The sequence below is a fragment of the Heterostelium album genome (assembly GCF_000004825.1).
Source record: "Heterostelium album PN500 unplaced genomic scaffold PPL_contig12, whole genome shotgun sequence".
Classification (NCBI taxonomy): domain Eukaryota; phylum Evosea; class Eumycetozoa; order Acytosteliales; family Acytosteliaceae; genus Heterostelium; species Heterostelium album.
In genome coordinates this window covers 207493-221885 of record NW_008805089.1, presented here as the reverse complement: position 1 = coordinate 221885, position 14393 = coordinate 207493, and the positions used below count along the sequence as shown (strand labels likewise).

The 14393-nt window shown below is 27.8% G+C and overlaps 2 protein-coding genes across 2 annotated transcripts; both read left to right on the top strand.

Annotated features, from left to right (window-relative positions):
- Positions 1 to 891: 891 nt before the first annotated feature.
- Positions 892 to 4777, top strand: PPL_05332 (EGF-like domain-containing protein; the record flags this gene model as incomplete). The annotated part of the gene is made up of 16 exons (XM_020576218.1): positions 892 to 985; positions 1060 to 1201; positions 1269 to 1508; positions 1561 to 1719; positions 1785 to 1865; positions 1927 to 1989; positions 2046 to 2099; positions 2164 to 2223; positions 2298 to 2351; positions 2413 to 2478; positions 2543 to 2799; positions 2866 to 2910; positions 2994 to 3066; positions 3136 to 3224; positions 3285 to 3530; positions 3606 to 4777. 16 exons carry the CDS (start codon positions 892 to 894, stop codon positions 4775 to 4777), a joined length of 2895 nt encoding a protein of 964 aa, XP_020433467.1.
- A 421-nt stretch (positions 4778 to 5198) lies between these two features.
- Positions 5199 to 14159, top strand: PPL_05331 (calcium-binding EGF-like domain-containing protein; the record flags this gene model as incomplete). Its single annotated transcript, XM_020576217.1, has 35 exons — positions 5199 to 5280; positions 5353 to 5381; positions 5440 to 5549; positions 5607 to 5852; positions 5927 to 6082; positions 6141 to 6221; positions 6285 to 6344; positions 6415 to 6468; positions 6522 to 6584; positions 6657 to 6710; positions 6800 to 6868; positions 6939 to 7201; positions 7254 to 7292; positions 7349 to 7442; positions 7502 to 7590; positions 7658 to 7894; positions 7954 to 8796; positions 8842 to 9062; positions 9845 to 9960; positions 10035 to 10274; positions 10347 to 10496; positions 10552 to 10632; positions 10694 to 10753; positions 10815 to 10868; positions 10923 to 10985; positions 11173 to 11238; positions 11271 to 11542; positions 11602 to 11658; positions 11713 to 11800; positions 11866 to 11960; positions 12054 to 12290; positions 12371 to 13207; positions 13268 to 13520; positions 13840 to 13882; positions 14097 to 14159. 35 exons carry the CDS (start codon positions 5199 to 5201, stop codon positions 14157 to 14159), a joined length of 5565 nt encoding a protein of 1854 aa, XP_020433466.1.
- Between the last annotated feature and the right edge of the window lie 234 nt (positions 14160 to 14393).

Here is a 14393-nt window from a genome sequence, read left to right as displayed (position 1 = left end):
CCGAAGAAAAAAAACCCCCCAAAAAACAAACAAAACTATGGTTTTATAAATAAAAAAAGTTGAAAAAAATAAAAAAAATAAAAACATGAAAATATTTTTTTCAATCTCAAAAAGATACCACTCAATCAAAGATCGATCTATGCTTTGTAGGTGTTTTTTTTTAAGGTAAGATGAACGGTATTATAAAGAATATCATTAAATATCTTTGCACCGGTGCTTCCTTACCTTCTAAAACTTTGCGGCTTTAAAATACAATCATATACAACCCACTTTCTGTAGAATATTGTTATGTGGCTTTTTATAGTTTTTTACTGATCGAGATACTTTTACATTGTATGATTGTTTTAGGTTTGTGATCGTACCACGAGATACTTTATATATCGGACACAGTAACACCTGGTTTTTTCTTATATTGCCTTAAAAAATCAAAAAGATACAAGAAAAATCTGAAAAGAAATAAAATAAATCAATCAGTCACAAAGAAAACAACACAGTGGCTATTTATTTATAAGAAACAACAAAATCTCACTTATTTGTTTTTGTTTTGTTTACAATACCAACAACACATCAGCAACAACATCAGCATCATCATCATTTCTGTGCAACACCTAAAAGATATTCTAAAAGTTTGTTGTGGGGCTTCTTTTTATAAATTTTAAATAATATCAAGATCTTTATATAAAATTTTTTAAAATTTACTGTAACAATCAAAATATCAACTCGACAAAGATAATTATTAAGATCAACCCAAGAAAGTTGAAAAATCCAATTGTAATTATAAATCTAGTTTTGTCGGTCTTCAATCATCATTGTATATATAATTTCAAATCATTTTTGTAAAATAATTAAATATTAAATAAAAACAAATAACAAAAATTATACATTACAAAAATGTATAAAACAAATATATTATTTATTATATGGTTGGTAACCATTTCAACTTTTATTGGTGTTTCACACTCTTCTGATTTAAATCCAAACGAATGTATGTCAAATTTGAATCAATAAATAATAAATAATTTATTAACCTTTTTTTTATTATTATTTTTAATTAAAAAGTAAATTCAATTAGATGGTTAATTTCTCAGTATCAACTCCAATGGAGTATCACTGCAACAAATTGTGCTGATATTGTTGGTACTACATTTTTCGGTACCTTAACTTGTAGTGATAATGGAGTTGAAGAAAGTATTCAGAAAATGTAAGTTTTGTTAAAAATTATAATTTATTTTTTGATTTTTATTAATCAAATCTATTTAAACAAATAGTAATGTTCGTGCAGGAAAAACAGTTGATAGTGGTGAACCTGTGTATATAGAAAAGTTAACCTTCCCATTATTGACAGATTTCTCTTTCCAAACATATTCCCCAGCGAAAAACTCATCATACAACATCTTGACTCTATTGGATAATGATGCTCACGTGTATTTAACAAATTTATTGATCTACAACATCAATATCAATGTTACTAATACTTTCCCATCGAAATTACCTGCTCTTAATCAATTGTAAGTTATTTTATTTTAAACAATATATCTTTTTATTAATTTTTTTTTAAAGATCTTTTTATAATACAATTGTATATTCAGATATTTCCTTAAATAATATCTTTCAAATCTCTAATATTGGTGTAATTGATTTTTCAAATCTTACCTTTACATCAACATATCAATTGATACTAAGTTCTAATGATACAATCAATTCAAATATTGGAACAATGTAAGTTTTTTTTTTTGGCAAAACAAATATTTATTTTTCTAACTTTTTTTTTTTTAATATAATAGTGGAGTTGCTGATACCCCAGCTTTCCAAACATATGGTGGTCTAAATATTACCTCAACATATTTCCCATCCCTAACTACATTGTAAGTTTTATATATTTTTTTATTTAAAATCAACTTGTTCTAATTTTTATTAAATATATAGAAAATTAAGATATCTTACCCCAGAGCCAGTTACTCTTTTTAACGCAGATCGTTTGAATACAGTGTAAGTACAAATTTTTTATTTTATCTATGAATTTTTTATTAACCAAAAACCTTTAGATCTTTTGAAACTGCAAATGTTACCTTTGGTAAGCTTCCTGCTCTTGATAGTGTGTAAGTATTTTTTTCAAAAAACAAACAAAAAACATATACTTATTTTTTTTTTTTTTTAAAACAGAGAGTTGATCAAAAGTACTAGTTCTGTATCTGATTTTAGTATTTACTATGTTACAAAATTGTAAGTTTTATAAAATTAAAAAATAGTATCTTTTTAATATAGAATTAACAAATTAATTTTATTTTACATTTTAGAACATTAAGAAATTCTTATACTCCTTTGACTGGAGCATCAGGATTAACTTTATTGTAAGAAATATTATATAAATTATTATTAAAATTCTTTATTTAACCAAGTTTAATCTTTTAGATCTGCTTCAAATACTTTTGTACCAGTTATTCCACCTGAAAATTGGTTTGCTCCAACTTTTACTTTGTATGTAAACAACACAAATAACATGAATGAAAATATTTAATATTAATTTTTTTTCTTCAACCAGACTTCTTTCAAATACAAACACAACAGGATATCTTCCAGAGTATCCAATTAACAGTGGTACAGTTTCCATCACTGGAAGTCAATATAATATTTCAGTAAAATTATATGAATCCTACTGTTATATGAATTTAATATTCCTACCCTCTACCCTTTTGGTCGACTTTGACAATATCGCAGAATGTTTCTATTGTTATTATCCAGAGATTAAAGCAAACCTTCCACCAAATACACCAGCTCCACCAAGTAATTATACTTGTAGTAAGTTTTTTTATTTTTGTTATTATTTTTTAAATCAAAAATATTAATTTTTTTCAATTTTAATAGATTACTCAATTAAACAAAAAGCCTTCCCAAAGTTGTATCCAAATGGTAAGATCTATAATCTATTATTTTTTATAATTCTATTTATATACTAACTAGCCATAATTATTTAGATCCAATTATTATTCAAGGTAGAAACTTGGGTTGGGGTCAAAACCTTGCACCAAAAGAATTAACAAAAGATCAAAATAACAGAATGTATATGTAAGTATAAAATATTTACTTAATAGTTAATCTTTTTTATCTTACTTTTACTAATTCTATAATAAATAGTTTACGTACTCGTGAATCATTTGGAAAACTTACGATTTACTTCTCTACAACTCATAACTACGCAGTTGATATTCTTTGGGGAATGCAATGTTTGTATTTTATTTTATTTAATTATTTTTCAAATAATATATTAATCTATTATTTTATAGTGGTCGTACAATATGTTCATAGTATAAATTTAGATTCCGGAGATATGATGTTAAGATTTACTGGAACTTTCAATACCTTTGCCCCTATGATCATTACTTTGGAGAATATGGCTGGTCCAAAATGCATAGTTTCAACTAAATCACAAACACAACTTGAATGCATAGTATCGAATTACAGTACATTGGCACCAGTCTGGGTGAACATATCTGATACAATTTCCAATGTAACAATGTATACATCTCCACGTAAGTAGTTAGTTAAAAATAATTAAAAAAAAACATAAAAAAGTTGTTAATAATTTTATTTATATTTTAAAATAGCATTGATTATTTCTGAAGTAAAGCCAAATGGAAATGGTTTCCTCACTTTTGTTGGAAACTATGGACCTGCTCCTTATCAAGTTTCTGTCATGTTCCCTACTCTATTTTATCCATATTCTTTGACCTCTACCGAATTGATTATTTATACAGCCCAGAAACTCATTCCAAATACTAATTACACCGCTCAAGTGTTAGCCAATGGATACACTGTAAATGTAACATTTAGTATCCCAAAGATCATCAAGAATGACTGTGGTCCAAATGACAATTGCTATGGTCACGGTAACTGTTCCGATATCTGTTCATGCTTCAGTGGTTATGGTGGATACTATTGTGAATTACAATTGAATCCAGGAGTTGTGATTCTTCCAAACAATACAACTCCATCGCCAACCATTATCGTTCAAAACGGATTGAATTTCACTTTCAATATCGTTGCTATTCAAGAGTTGGATTCATTGGCGAGCGTTGCCAAAGAGATTCTAACCACCAATTGGACAGTTATCACCTTAGGAGATGGTAACTTTAGTAAAACCATCTATAGCTTGGATCCAGCGATTGCCCCAGGTGTTATTGCAATCATCGAATATTCCAAGGAAATGAGAGTGGTTGAGTTCGCCGGACAAACTACCACCTATCCAGAGAACAGTCTCAAACTATTGGTTAGCATAACCAATTGGAAATATTCCGATAAACTCAATCATCTCAGAGTGATACTATCGACCAGTGCCACTATCAACTCTGATTGTGCACAGATTGATATCACAGTAAACAACAGTACCAGTGTAGATTATCTAAAGATGACATTCGATGGACAGTCGTTGTATGGTAGATTCCTTCCCTACGGATTGGCAGATGGAGTACCTGCACTTGTCACCAATCACGTAGTCAATCAGACTAAAGACGCTGTACTCGTAGGAATGACACTCCCCTATTGTCAAGCTTGTGTTATCGATCCAGATTTCTCTGTACTCATAGAGTCTGGTAAAAAAGATAAAGCAACCTGTGGTGGTGGTGACGAGAAATTTGCCGCATGGAAGATCGCCACTATTGCCGTCGTTTGTGGTGTCGCCCTCGCAGCAGCTGCAATCACAACCGCTATTGTAATGAAAAACAAATTCAAATATAGAACTGAGAAAACTCGTGTAGAAAGTAAACTAAGTAGAATTTAAAATGATTTAAGAATAAAAAAACAACATTATAAATTTATCATTAAGGTTATCAACATGATAATAAAAAAAACTTTGAAAAGATTTTTAAAGAATAACTAATAATTAAATTAATGGAGTTATTTCGATTTTGAAAGTGTTTGAAAGATTTTTTGTTTTTGTGTAAAAATATATTTTGGGTTTTTTTTTTTGATCATTCATGGGTGACCTGAGGCAGAGATTTTTTGATCGGCGAAATACAAAAAAGTTTTGACCAAAGAATCGCCCGTTTTTTAAATAAAAAAAATAAAAAAAAATAAAAATCAAGATATTTTAAGATTAATTGGAATATCTTTGATGGTCCAATATTGATTTTTTTTTCATTATGATCTTTACCCAATTCTGTATTAAAAAATAATTAAAGTAGCAGAGATAGATAAAAATAATGAACAGAAGCAAAAACTTTATTTTGGTTTTGATTTTTGCATTTTTATCTTTGATTAATGCTCAGTTGAATCAACGAGAATGTAAATATATTTAATTTATTTTTTTTTCCTAAATTTCAAATACTAAGTTATTCTTTTTGAAAATATAAACAGTGGGATCAGTTGCATTTTTAATTAAACAAGTATGTTATTTTAGAAATATTATTAAAATTTATTATTAATAAGAATTTTTTTTTAAAGTATAAATTAAATTGGGATATAAATGGATCAAATTGTTTTTACATTTCAAATCAAACTGGGGCATTAAATTGTCTCCCTCCAATCAATGGATATCAAACGGTTTCTGAAATGTAAGATTTACCATTTTTTTAAGTCTAATAATGTTACTTTTACTTATATCTATTTAGAAATCTTTATTCTATAGCGACTTTTACAGATAAAGGTGAACCAGATTTTATTGAGGAATTATATTTTCCAAATATGACACTTTTCAGTTTCGATAATAGTGCAGCTGAAATCGAGACCAATTCAAGTTATTCTCTTTTAGCATTGTTAGATAACCGAAACAATTTGAAATTGAAAAATTTATATCTTACTGGTGTTAACATAACGATGCCAGTGAATTTCCCATCAAATTTACCAATTACAACATTGTAAGGAAATATTGAAAATACTTGATGTTATGTTTGTCATCAAAAGCTAAATGTAATCATTTCAAATAATTTAGATCTTTGGTTGGTTGCAATGTTTATTCAGATATGATAATGAACAGCCTTTTTGCTAGTCAGTTACAAAATATCTTTATTTCATTTTTAGATTTCCCAAAATATAATAAATTGATTTTAGACACGTTCGGATCATTCAACTCTCCTGTTAAAACTCTGTAAGTTTTTAATGTATTCTACTTTTTAAACAAAATTTTTATCTAATCTTTAATTTAGAACTATTCGTACTACACAAGTTCAAGTTGTTGGAGGACTTATAAATTTAACAGATTCATATTTTCCAAATTTATCTTCTTTGTAAGTTTACAAAAGACACTCATATCAATTAACAACGTATTTAATGAATTATACCCTCTCTAGAGAATTTGATTTATCAGGCACCGATAAGATTGAATTACATTTATCAAAACTTCAACATATGTAAGTTTAGTACAACTATTTGCTAAAACATAAATAATTTTTCTTAAATATATTAATTTTTTTTAAATAGTGCAATAAGATCTGCATTGATCACCTTAGGAAATCTACCTTCATTAGTATATTTGTAAGTCTAAAGAATACTCTTCCTCCAATATATAAGCTAATATTATTTTAAAGAGAGATGTGGTCCGGAAGCTCATCAGTTTCTGATTATACTGTATTTCCATTACTAAAAGATTTGTAAGTAGTTATACTAAAAAAATTTTAAATTTATAACCAAATACACAAAATTCTAATAATTCCCTACTTTAGAATAATGTATAGCATATCTTCACCAGTAACTAAAGCATTTAATTTAACAAAATTGTAAGTAGATAAAATTTTTCTTATTTAAAATAATCAATAGATTAAAATTATTTATATTAATGAGAATTTATTATAAAAAAATTGAATAGAGTTGCACACAATACACCAGTTCCAATTGTTCCAGATCATACCTGGCTTGAAAAAGATTATTCTGAATTGTTTGTATTATTATTTATCGATTTCTTTTTTCTTTTGTTTTTGTTTTACTTATTTTTACTATAAAAATAGCCAGTTATATAATACCAACTCATCAGGTGAATTAGAAGATATAAATTTATATTTTCCTTCGACCTCTTCATATTTCAGATTGAATGGAATGCAAAACATCACTGGTTCACTCTATGAATCATTTTGTTTTATGTCAGTTTTTGACTTTTCAGGTATCACTCTCACCAATTTCACTATTCCCGATTGCTTCAAATGTTATCAATCAGAGATCGTATCGTTACTTCCAAAAAATATTCCTCAGGTTCCTTTAGATTTTGTTTGCAGTAAGTAGATTTAAAATTTTAAAAGTTTAGATCTCTAATAATTATTTTTTAGATGTTACTCTTGATAGCTATGGTTATTATATTAATGAATGTAAGTTGTTTTTTTAATGTATATCTACTGATATCAATTAACAAAATTACATTTAGGGTTGGCTTTTCCAATTACTGGCAATAATTTAGGTTTTGGAAAATCATCTGCACCCAATATGTTAAGTAAACAAATATCTAATAAGAAATTTGGGTAAATAATTAATTTTAAAGAATAGACTATTCAAAATTATTACTAATATTTAAAAACAGATTATCAGTAGCTTCACTTTCTGGAAAGACTACAATATCCTTCTCCACTGTAAAAAACTACAGTTGCGATATTTTTTGGGGACCAACTTGTAAGTAAATCAAATTAACTCAATGAATTTATCTAAAATACTAACTTGATTCATTTATTCTGTATAGTACAAGTCAATTATATTCAAACAGATAATAGTAAAGTTGGTGATCTTTTAGTTCAATTATTTGGTATGTTTAATTCATATGCACCACTATCGGTGAATATCGGTGGTAATATATGTAATATTACATTGATTGCATCAAATGTTGTAAATTGTGCCATTACCAATTACACTACATCAGTTCCATTATTAACAAGTACCACCGATACTGTTTCAAGTATTAATTTATACAGTTCACCATGTAAGATATACCTTCAACTATATATATTTTAAATCATATCATTAACTAAAATTTTAAAGCTTTTACTATGTTAAAGGCATTTGTTAAAGAGAGAACATTTATCTTATATGCAAACTTTGGACCAAATCCTTATAATGTTACTGTTTATGTTTCCAACATCTATAAATCAAATATTTCATTTATTAATGAAACAACAATGACCTCTATTTTGCCAAGTGAAGTGATCCCATTCAAATACTATTCCTTTTACATTTCAGCCAATGGTTACAATCGAGTCTTAACGATGTTTGTAGAAGGAGACAATGACTGCGGAACAGGATCTACTTGTAACGGAAACGGAAACTGTACAAATGGTAAATGTAGATGTAATGATGGATATGGTGGATACTATTGTCAAGCACCATTAAGTCCAGGTGTTGTCATTCTTCCAAACAACACAATACCATCACCAACAATCATCGTTAAAGATGGAATGAATTTCACATTCAATATCATTGCAATTCAAGAGATCGATGAATTAAGTTCAGTTGTAAGAGAATTGAAAACAGATAAATGGTCATATTCAACAACAGGAAATGAAACATTCAGTATCACAACATACAGTTTACAATCAACAACAGCAGGAATAGATCAAATCAATGCAACAATCGAATATTCAAAGAATAGTAGATTGATTAACTTTGCAGGACAATCAACATTATATCCAGAGAATAGTTTGAAATTGATGATCACAATCAATAATTGGTCATTCAAAGACAGATTGAATCAATTAAGAGTGTTGATGGAATCAAGTTCATCGATTGTCAAAGAAGATGAATGCTCACCAGATTTAGATATTACAGTTAACAACGGATCAGATGTTAGTTATCTTCAAATGACAATCGGTGATCGATCATTCTATGGTAGATTCCTTCCTTATGCTCTGGCAGACAACAAAAATATTTTAGTGCAAAACAGAGTCATCAATCAAACCAAAGATAGTATATTGATTGGAATGACACTTCCCTATTGCGATAGTTGTGTAATAGATCCCGATTTCTCTGTTCTCATTAATAATGTTGGAAATAATGAACATTCATGTGGTGACAAGAAGTTTGCATCTTGGAAGATTGCAACTATTATTGTTGTTCTATCAGTGGTTGCGGTGTCTGCAGCTGTAACCACAGTGGTCATTCTAAAAAAGAAAAGAAAATTCAGAAGAGAGGAAAAGAAAATGGAAAGCAGACTAAGCAAAATAAATAAAAACTAATAATCGCGCAATCAAATAAAATTAATTTTATAAAAAAAAAAGTTTACAATTTATTTTTTGTTTGTTTTTTTTTTCATGGTACACAAATGCAGATGTAACAGGGAAGTTTTTTACATTTTTTTTGTAAAAAAAATTAATTAAATTAAAAAAAATACTGAAAGTTTACAATGTATTTTTTGTTTGTTTTTTTTTTTCATGGTACCATAAAAATCTGGGAGATAATTTTTAGTAAAACCAAAAAAAAAAAAAGATTATTTTTGCAATTAATCTAGATATTTATGTTAAAATAAATTACAACTTATTTCTTAAGTATTATATGGGATTAAAACCCATTTTACGATGGTTTTGTGTAAAACAGTCAACTCATCATTTCATTTTACAAAAAATAGTAAATTGTTTTTTATATTATTTAAAATATGTATTTTAGCAAAAGTAATATTCACAACTTAATATTATTATTTTTTGTTTTCACAAATTGCTTATATATTTGCAACTCTTTAGATATTCACCCGAACGAATGTAAGTTGAGTCTTAATTTAAAAAAAAAAATTTTTTTTGAAAAATATCTAAGTTTCTCTATTAAATTAATACAACACAACAGTACAATCATTAATATGGATAGCTAAACAAGTAAGTATTGATAGAAAATAATAATAATGTAATTCTCTAAGAATTCAAATATTCATCTTCACTTTTAAAAGTATCAAACCAATTGGGATTTAGCAGCAACTACTTGTAAAGGAATTGTTAATGGAGATACTGCATCATCTATTAATTGTTTACAAAAGAATGGTAATTATGATTCGGTTATTTCATTGTAAGTGAAGTTACTGTCAGAGTTATTTTTGTATCAATGCTTACCATTCTTATTAAAACAAAATCAATTATTAGGGTGGTCTTTAATGGAATAAACAGAGACAACGGTGATCCTGGATATATCGATAAACTATACTTTCCTTATATCTCTACTATTAATTTTCAAGCAAACTATACAGAGAGGAATCCATCTTATTCTACATTACAACTATTGTTGAATGATAATAAGCCTCTATTGACAACTATTTCATTGACGAATTCAAATATTAATTTGACATCAAATTCATTTTCAACAGCACCAAATTTAAACTCAATGTATGTATAATACCTAAAATCTCTTTGGTTTGATATTAACAAATGTTTTTTTTTTAATTTAATTAATTCAAGATTAATCTCAAGTTCCATTATGCACTCTGATTTTTCATTTGCTTCAATGACTCAATTATATAACATTAATTTAAATAATATTACTTTTACTTCCAACTTTAAATTTTTGTTTGATTTACCTGGAAAAACCTTTCCAGTCTTGAATTCACTGTAAGTTTCTCAAACTTTGCATGATATTGACCATACTAATAGTCTTTAAATATAGTTATTTATATAATTTGAATTCAGTTGACACCTTTGGACAAGCTCGTTTCTTAAAATCATCTTTTCCACAACTTAAAATAATGTAAGAGAAGTAATTACAATCGATTTTATCATATCACTAAAATCATATATTCTTTCTATAGAAGTATATTTTTTAACAAGAGAGAGAATGTATATTTAGAATCAGATGCTACCACCTATTTGTAAGTTTTTATATCAACAATGCTTAACAATACTATTTCTTTACTAAAATTCTCTTTCCAGAACTATTAAAGTGGTCAATTTAACTTTGGGTGATTGTCCTATTTTATCATCTATGTAAGTATTGACAAGTTGAACACGAAATTTAGGAAATTCTAATAAGTTAAATAGTTCTTTAATTGATTGTTATACAACTACAAATGATTTTACCGTATTTCCAAACTTGTCTACATTGTAAGTTTTTAGCCATTATTTTTTCTTATCAGACTGTTAATGTTTTTTTTTTCTCCAATTATAAAGATCCTTATCAAATTGTACAAATACGCTTACCAATGCTAAAAACCTCTCTAGCATGTAGGTATTTTTTATTAAACATTTAACAATATAAATTGGATTTTTATTAAAATTTAAATTATAAAAGATATATACTTCAAACATATGTACCCTCACCACCAGATCAAAGTTGGGTAAATGACAAATATGACCTGTAAGTAATTTCTTGATTAATAATCTATTTAGTTCTAACCCCAAGATTAGAACACTATCCAGTACTAGAACTTCTGGTCATCTTGGAGATTTTTATAAAACTGCGTTAGGATCTTCGCTAGGTATCCTTGGAAATCAAAATGTATCAGTCTCACTATATGAATCGTATTGTGGAATAGATTTAATCGGACTTGCAGCGACTACTTTGACCGATTTCAATGTTGCCGATTGTTTTTATTGTTATTGGTCTCAAATGACAAATAAATTACCACTTAATACACCAGCTCCAAACAATTTTATTTGTAGTAAGTAGAAAACAAAAAATAATAACATAGTAAATTTCTTACTAATAAAATTAATAAAGATATTACAATTGAAAGCTCTGGATATCATATAATCAAGTCAACAGTTGATTCAAGTTGTAAGTAGCTTTTAAATAAATTAAAATTTTTTCTAATTTTTATTTATTTTTTAGATTATTTTGTAATAAACGGTAGAAACTTGGGTTGGGGAAATGGTATGTCTCCAAGTTTAACAAAATTACTTAGTAATAAAAAATTCAAGTATGTATAAATTATAATTGATTCAATTAATGATATTTCATCATGCTTACTTTTTTTTTTTTAAGATATACAATTCCACAGAACCAATTCTTTGGAAGAGATCAAATTATTTTTGAGAATACATACAACAAGAAATTCGATATATTTTGGGGATTACCATGTAAGTATATTTAAATATTTAGATAATAGTTAGATTCTAAACTATTAGATTAAAATTAGATTCTAATTAATACTAATTTAATTTATTTATCAGTAAATATTAGTTATATTCAAACTGAGAATATAGCATCCAATGATTTATTGGTGAAATTATTTGGAGTGTTCAATACCTATGCTCCATTGAATGTCAGTGTTGGAAGTCAAAATTGTCAAATCACATTTAATACTACCGGTCAACTGAATTGTATTATCAGCAACTATTCAACTTCAGAATCGTTACTTGTGAATACCACTGATACCATTAGCTCTGTTGGTCTATATAGTTCTCCTGGTAAGACATGAATTATTTATTTTAAATCTATATTTTCTATTATTTTCTATTTTGTTTTCTAATTTAATATTTATAAATAGGTTTATTTATTGTTTCAACAAGTATTTCTAATGAGATATTAAAGGTTCAGGCAAACTTTGGAGTGAATCCATATAATGTATCTATACTTATCTCCAACCAATATAAGTGTGATATTTCAACGTTGGGAGATAGTCAACTTGCTTGTTCACCAGAGATAGGATTGTTTCCATATACAAACTATTCATTGACGATCTTTGCCAATGGATACAACCAAACAAAGAACTTTTATTATACAGCTGACGATTGTAGCACTAATTCTGCTTGTAATGGTAATGGAAATTGTACAAATGGTAAATGTAGATGTAATGATGGATATGGTGGATACTATTGTCAAGCACCATTAAGTCCAGGTGTTGTCATTCTTCCAAACAATACAGATCCATCACCAACAATCATCGTCAAAGATGGAATGAATTTCACATTCAATATCATTGCAATTCAAGAGATCGATGAATTAAGTTCAGTTGTAAGAGAATTGAAAACAGATAAATGGTCATATTCAACAACAGGAAATGAAACATTCAGCATCACAACATACAGTTTACAATCAACAACAGCGGGAATAGATCAAATCAATACAACAATCGAATATTCAAATAGTAGTAGATTGATTAACTTTGCAGGACAATCAACATTATATCCAGAGAATAGTTTGAAATTGATTATCACAATCAATAATTGGTCATTCAAAGACAGATTAAATCAATTAAGAGTATTGATGGAATCAAGTTCATCTATAACCAAAGACGATTGTTCACCAGATTTAGATATAACCGTTAGTAATGGATCGGATGTTAGTTATCTTCAAATGACAATCGGTGATCGATCATTCTATGGTAGATTCCTTCCTTATGCTCTGGCAGACAACAAACCGATTTACATTCAGAATAGAATAGTTAATCAAACCAAAGACAGTATATTGATTGGAATGACACTTCCTTATTGCGATAGTTGTGTAATAGATCCCGATTTCTCTGTGCTGATTGCGAATGACGATGGAACAACTGGTTGCAAAAATGAAAAGTTTGCATCTTGGAAGATAGCTACTATTGTTGTGGTATTATCAGCTGTTGTAGTGTCTGTTGGCGTAGCAACTATATTTTTCATGAAAAAGAGATTAAAAAATCAAAGAGAGAACCAACAATTATAGCATATATTAAACAGGTTAAGTTAAAAATAAATTCTAGAATTGACTTCATTTGTTTTTGAACTAAAAAAAAAAAAAAAAATCTTTTAAGTCAAAATTTTCCTTTGATGATTCCACCATTTTTATTTATTTTTTTTAGTTGTTTACAGTTTTTTTATTTATTATTATTTTATTTTGTGATATCTTATCAATAAACAAGCATGTATATACACCACAGCTGACTCTATCTGTTTGTTTGACAAAGTTTTTCACCATTTCTTCACCACAATTCCATCCATACACTTCAGAAAAGTAAGTACTTCTTAACATTGTCTTTAATAGTGTTGTAGCTTTCGAGATGCAAGCTACAATATATATTCAACATGTATTGTTTGTCGTCGTTGCTTGTCTTGTTCAACACTACCAATATCCAATGATTGACTCCATCCTTAGTTGTATCACACAGAACAGATTTCCGCGACGCAAGAGAAACAATAATAGGAATACATACATTTGATACAATGTTTATCTTCACCGTTTATTTACTTTAGGATTATCTTTCAAATATTTAGCTACCATTTCCTGTACCTCTTTAATAGGATCAATGTAAACTCCATAGCACTCCTTTCCATCTTTACTTTCAATCAAGTTTAGCTGTTTGAATTTCTCAAACTTTGCTTGTCCGTCAACACATGATTAAAAACTTTACTGAACAGATCTATGTAGAATTGATCTGTAATGTGCATTCTATCTTGTTCAAACAACTTTTTGTCGTTTGCACTCGATCGATTCCTTGGTACCAAGTAAATACATGTCTCGTAATGGCCAAGCAACCTCTCTTTGCTTGACATGGGTTTCTTGCAGTGTTTACAAGTATATTTGGTTTTATCTTTGCC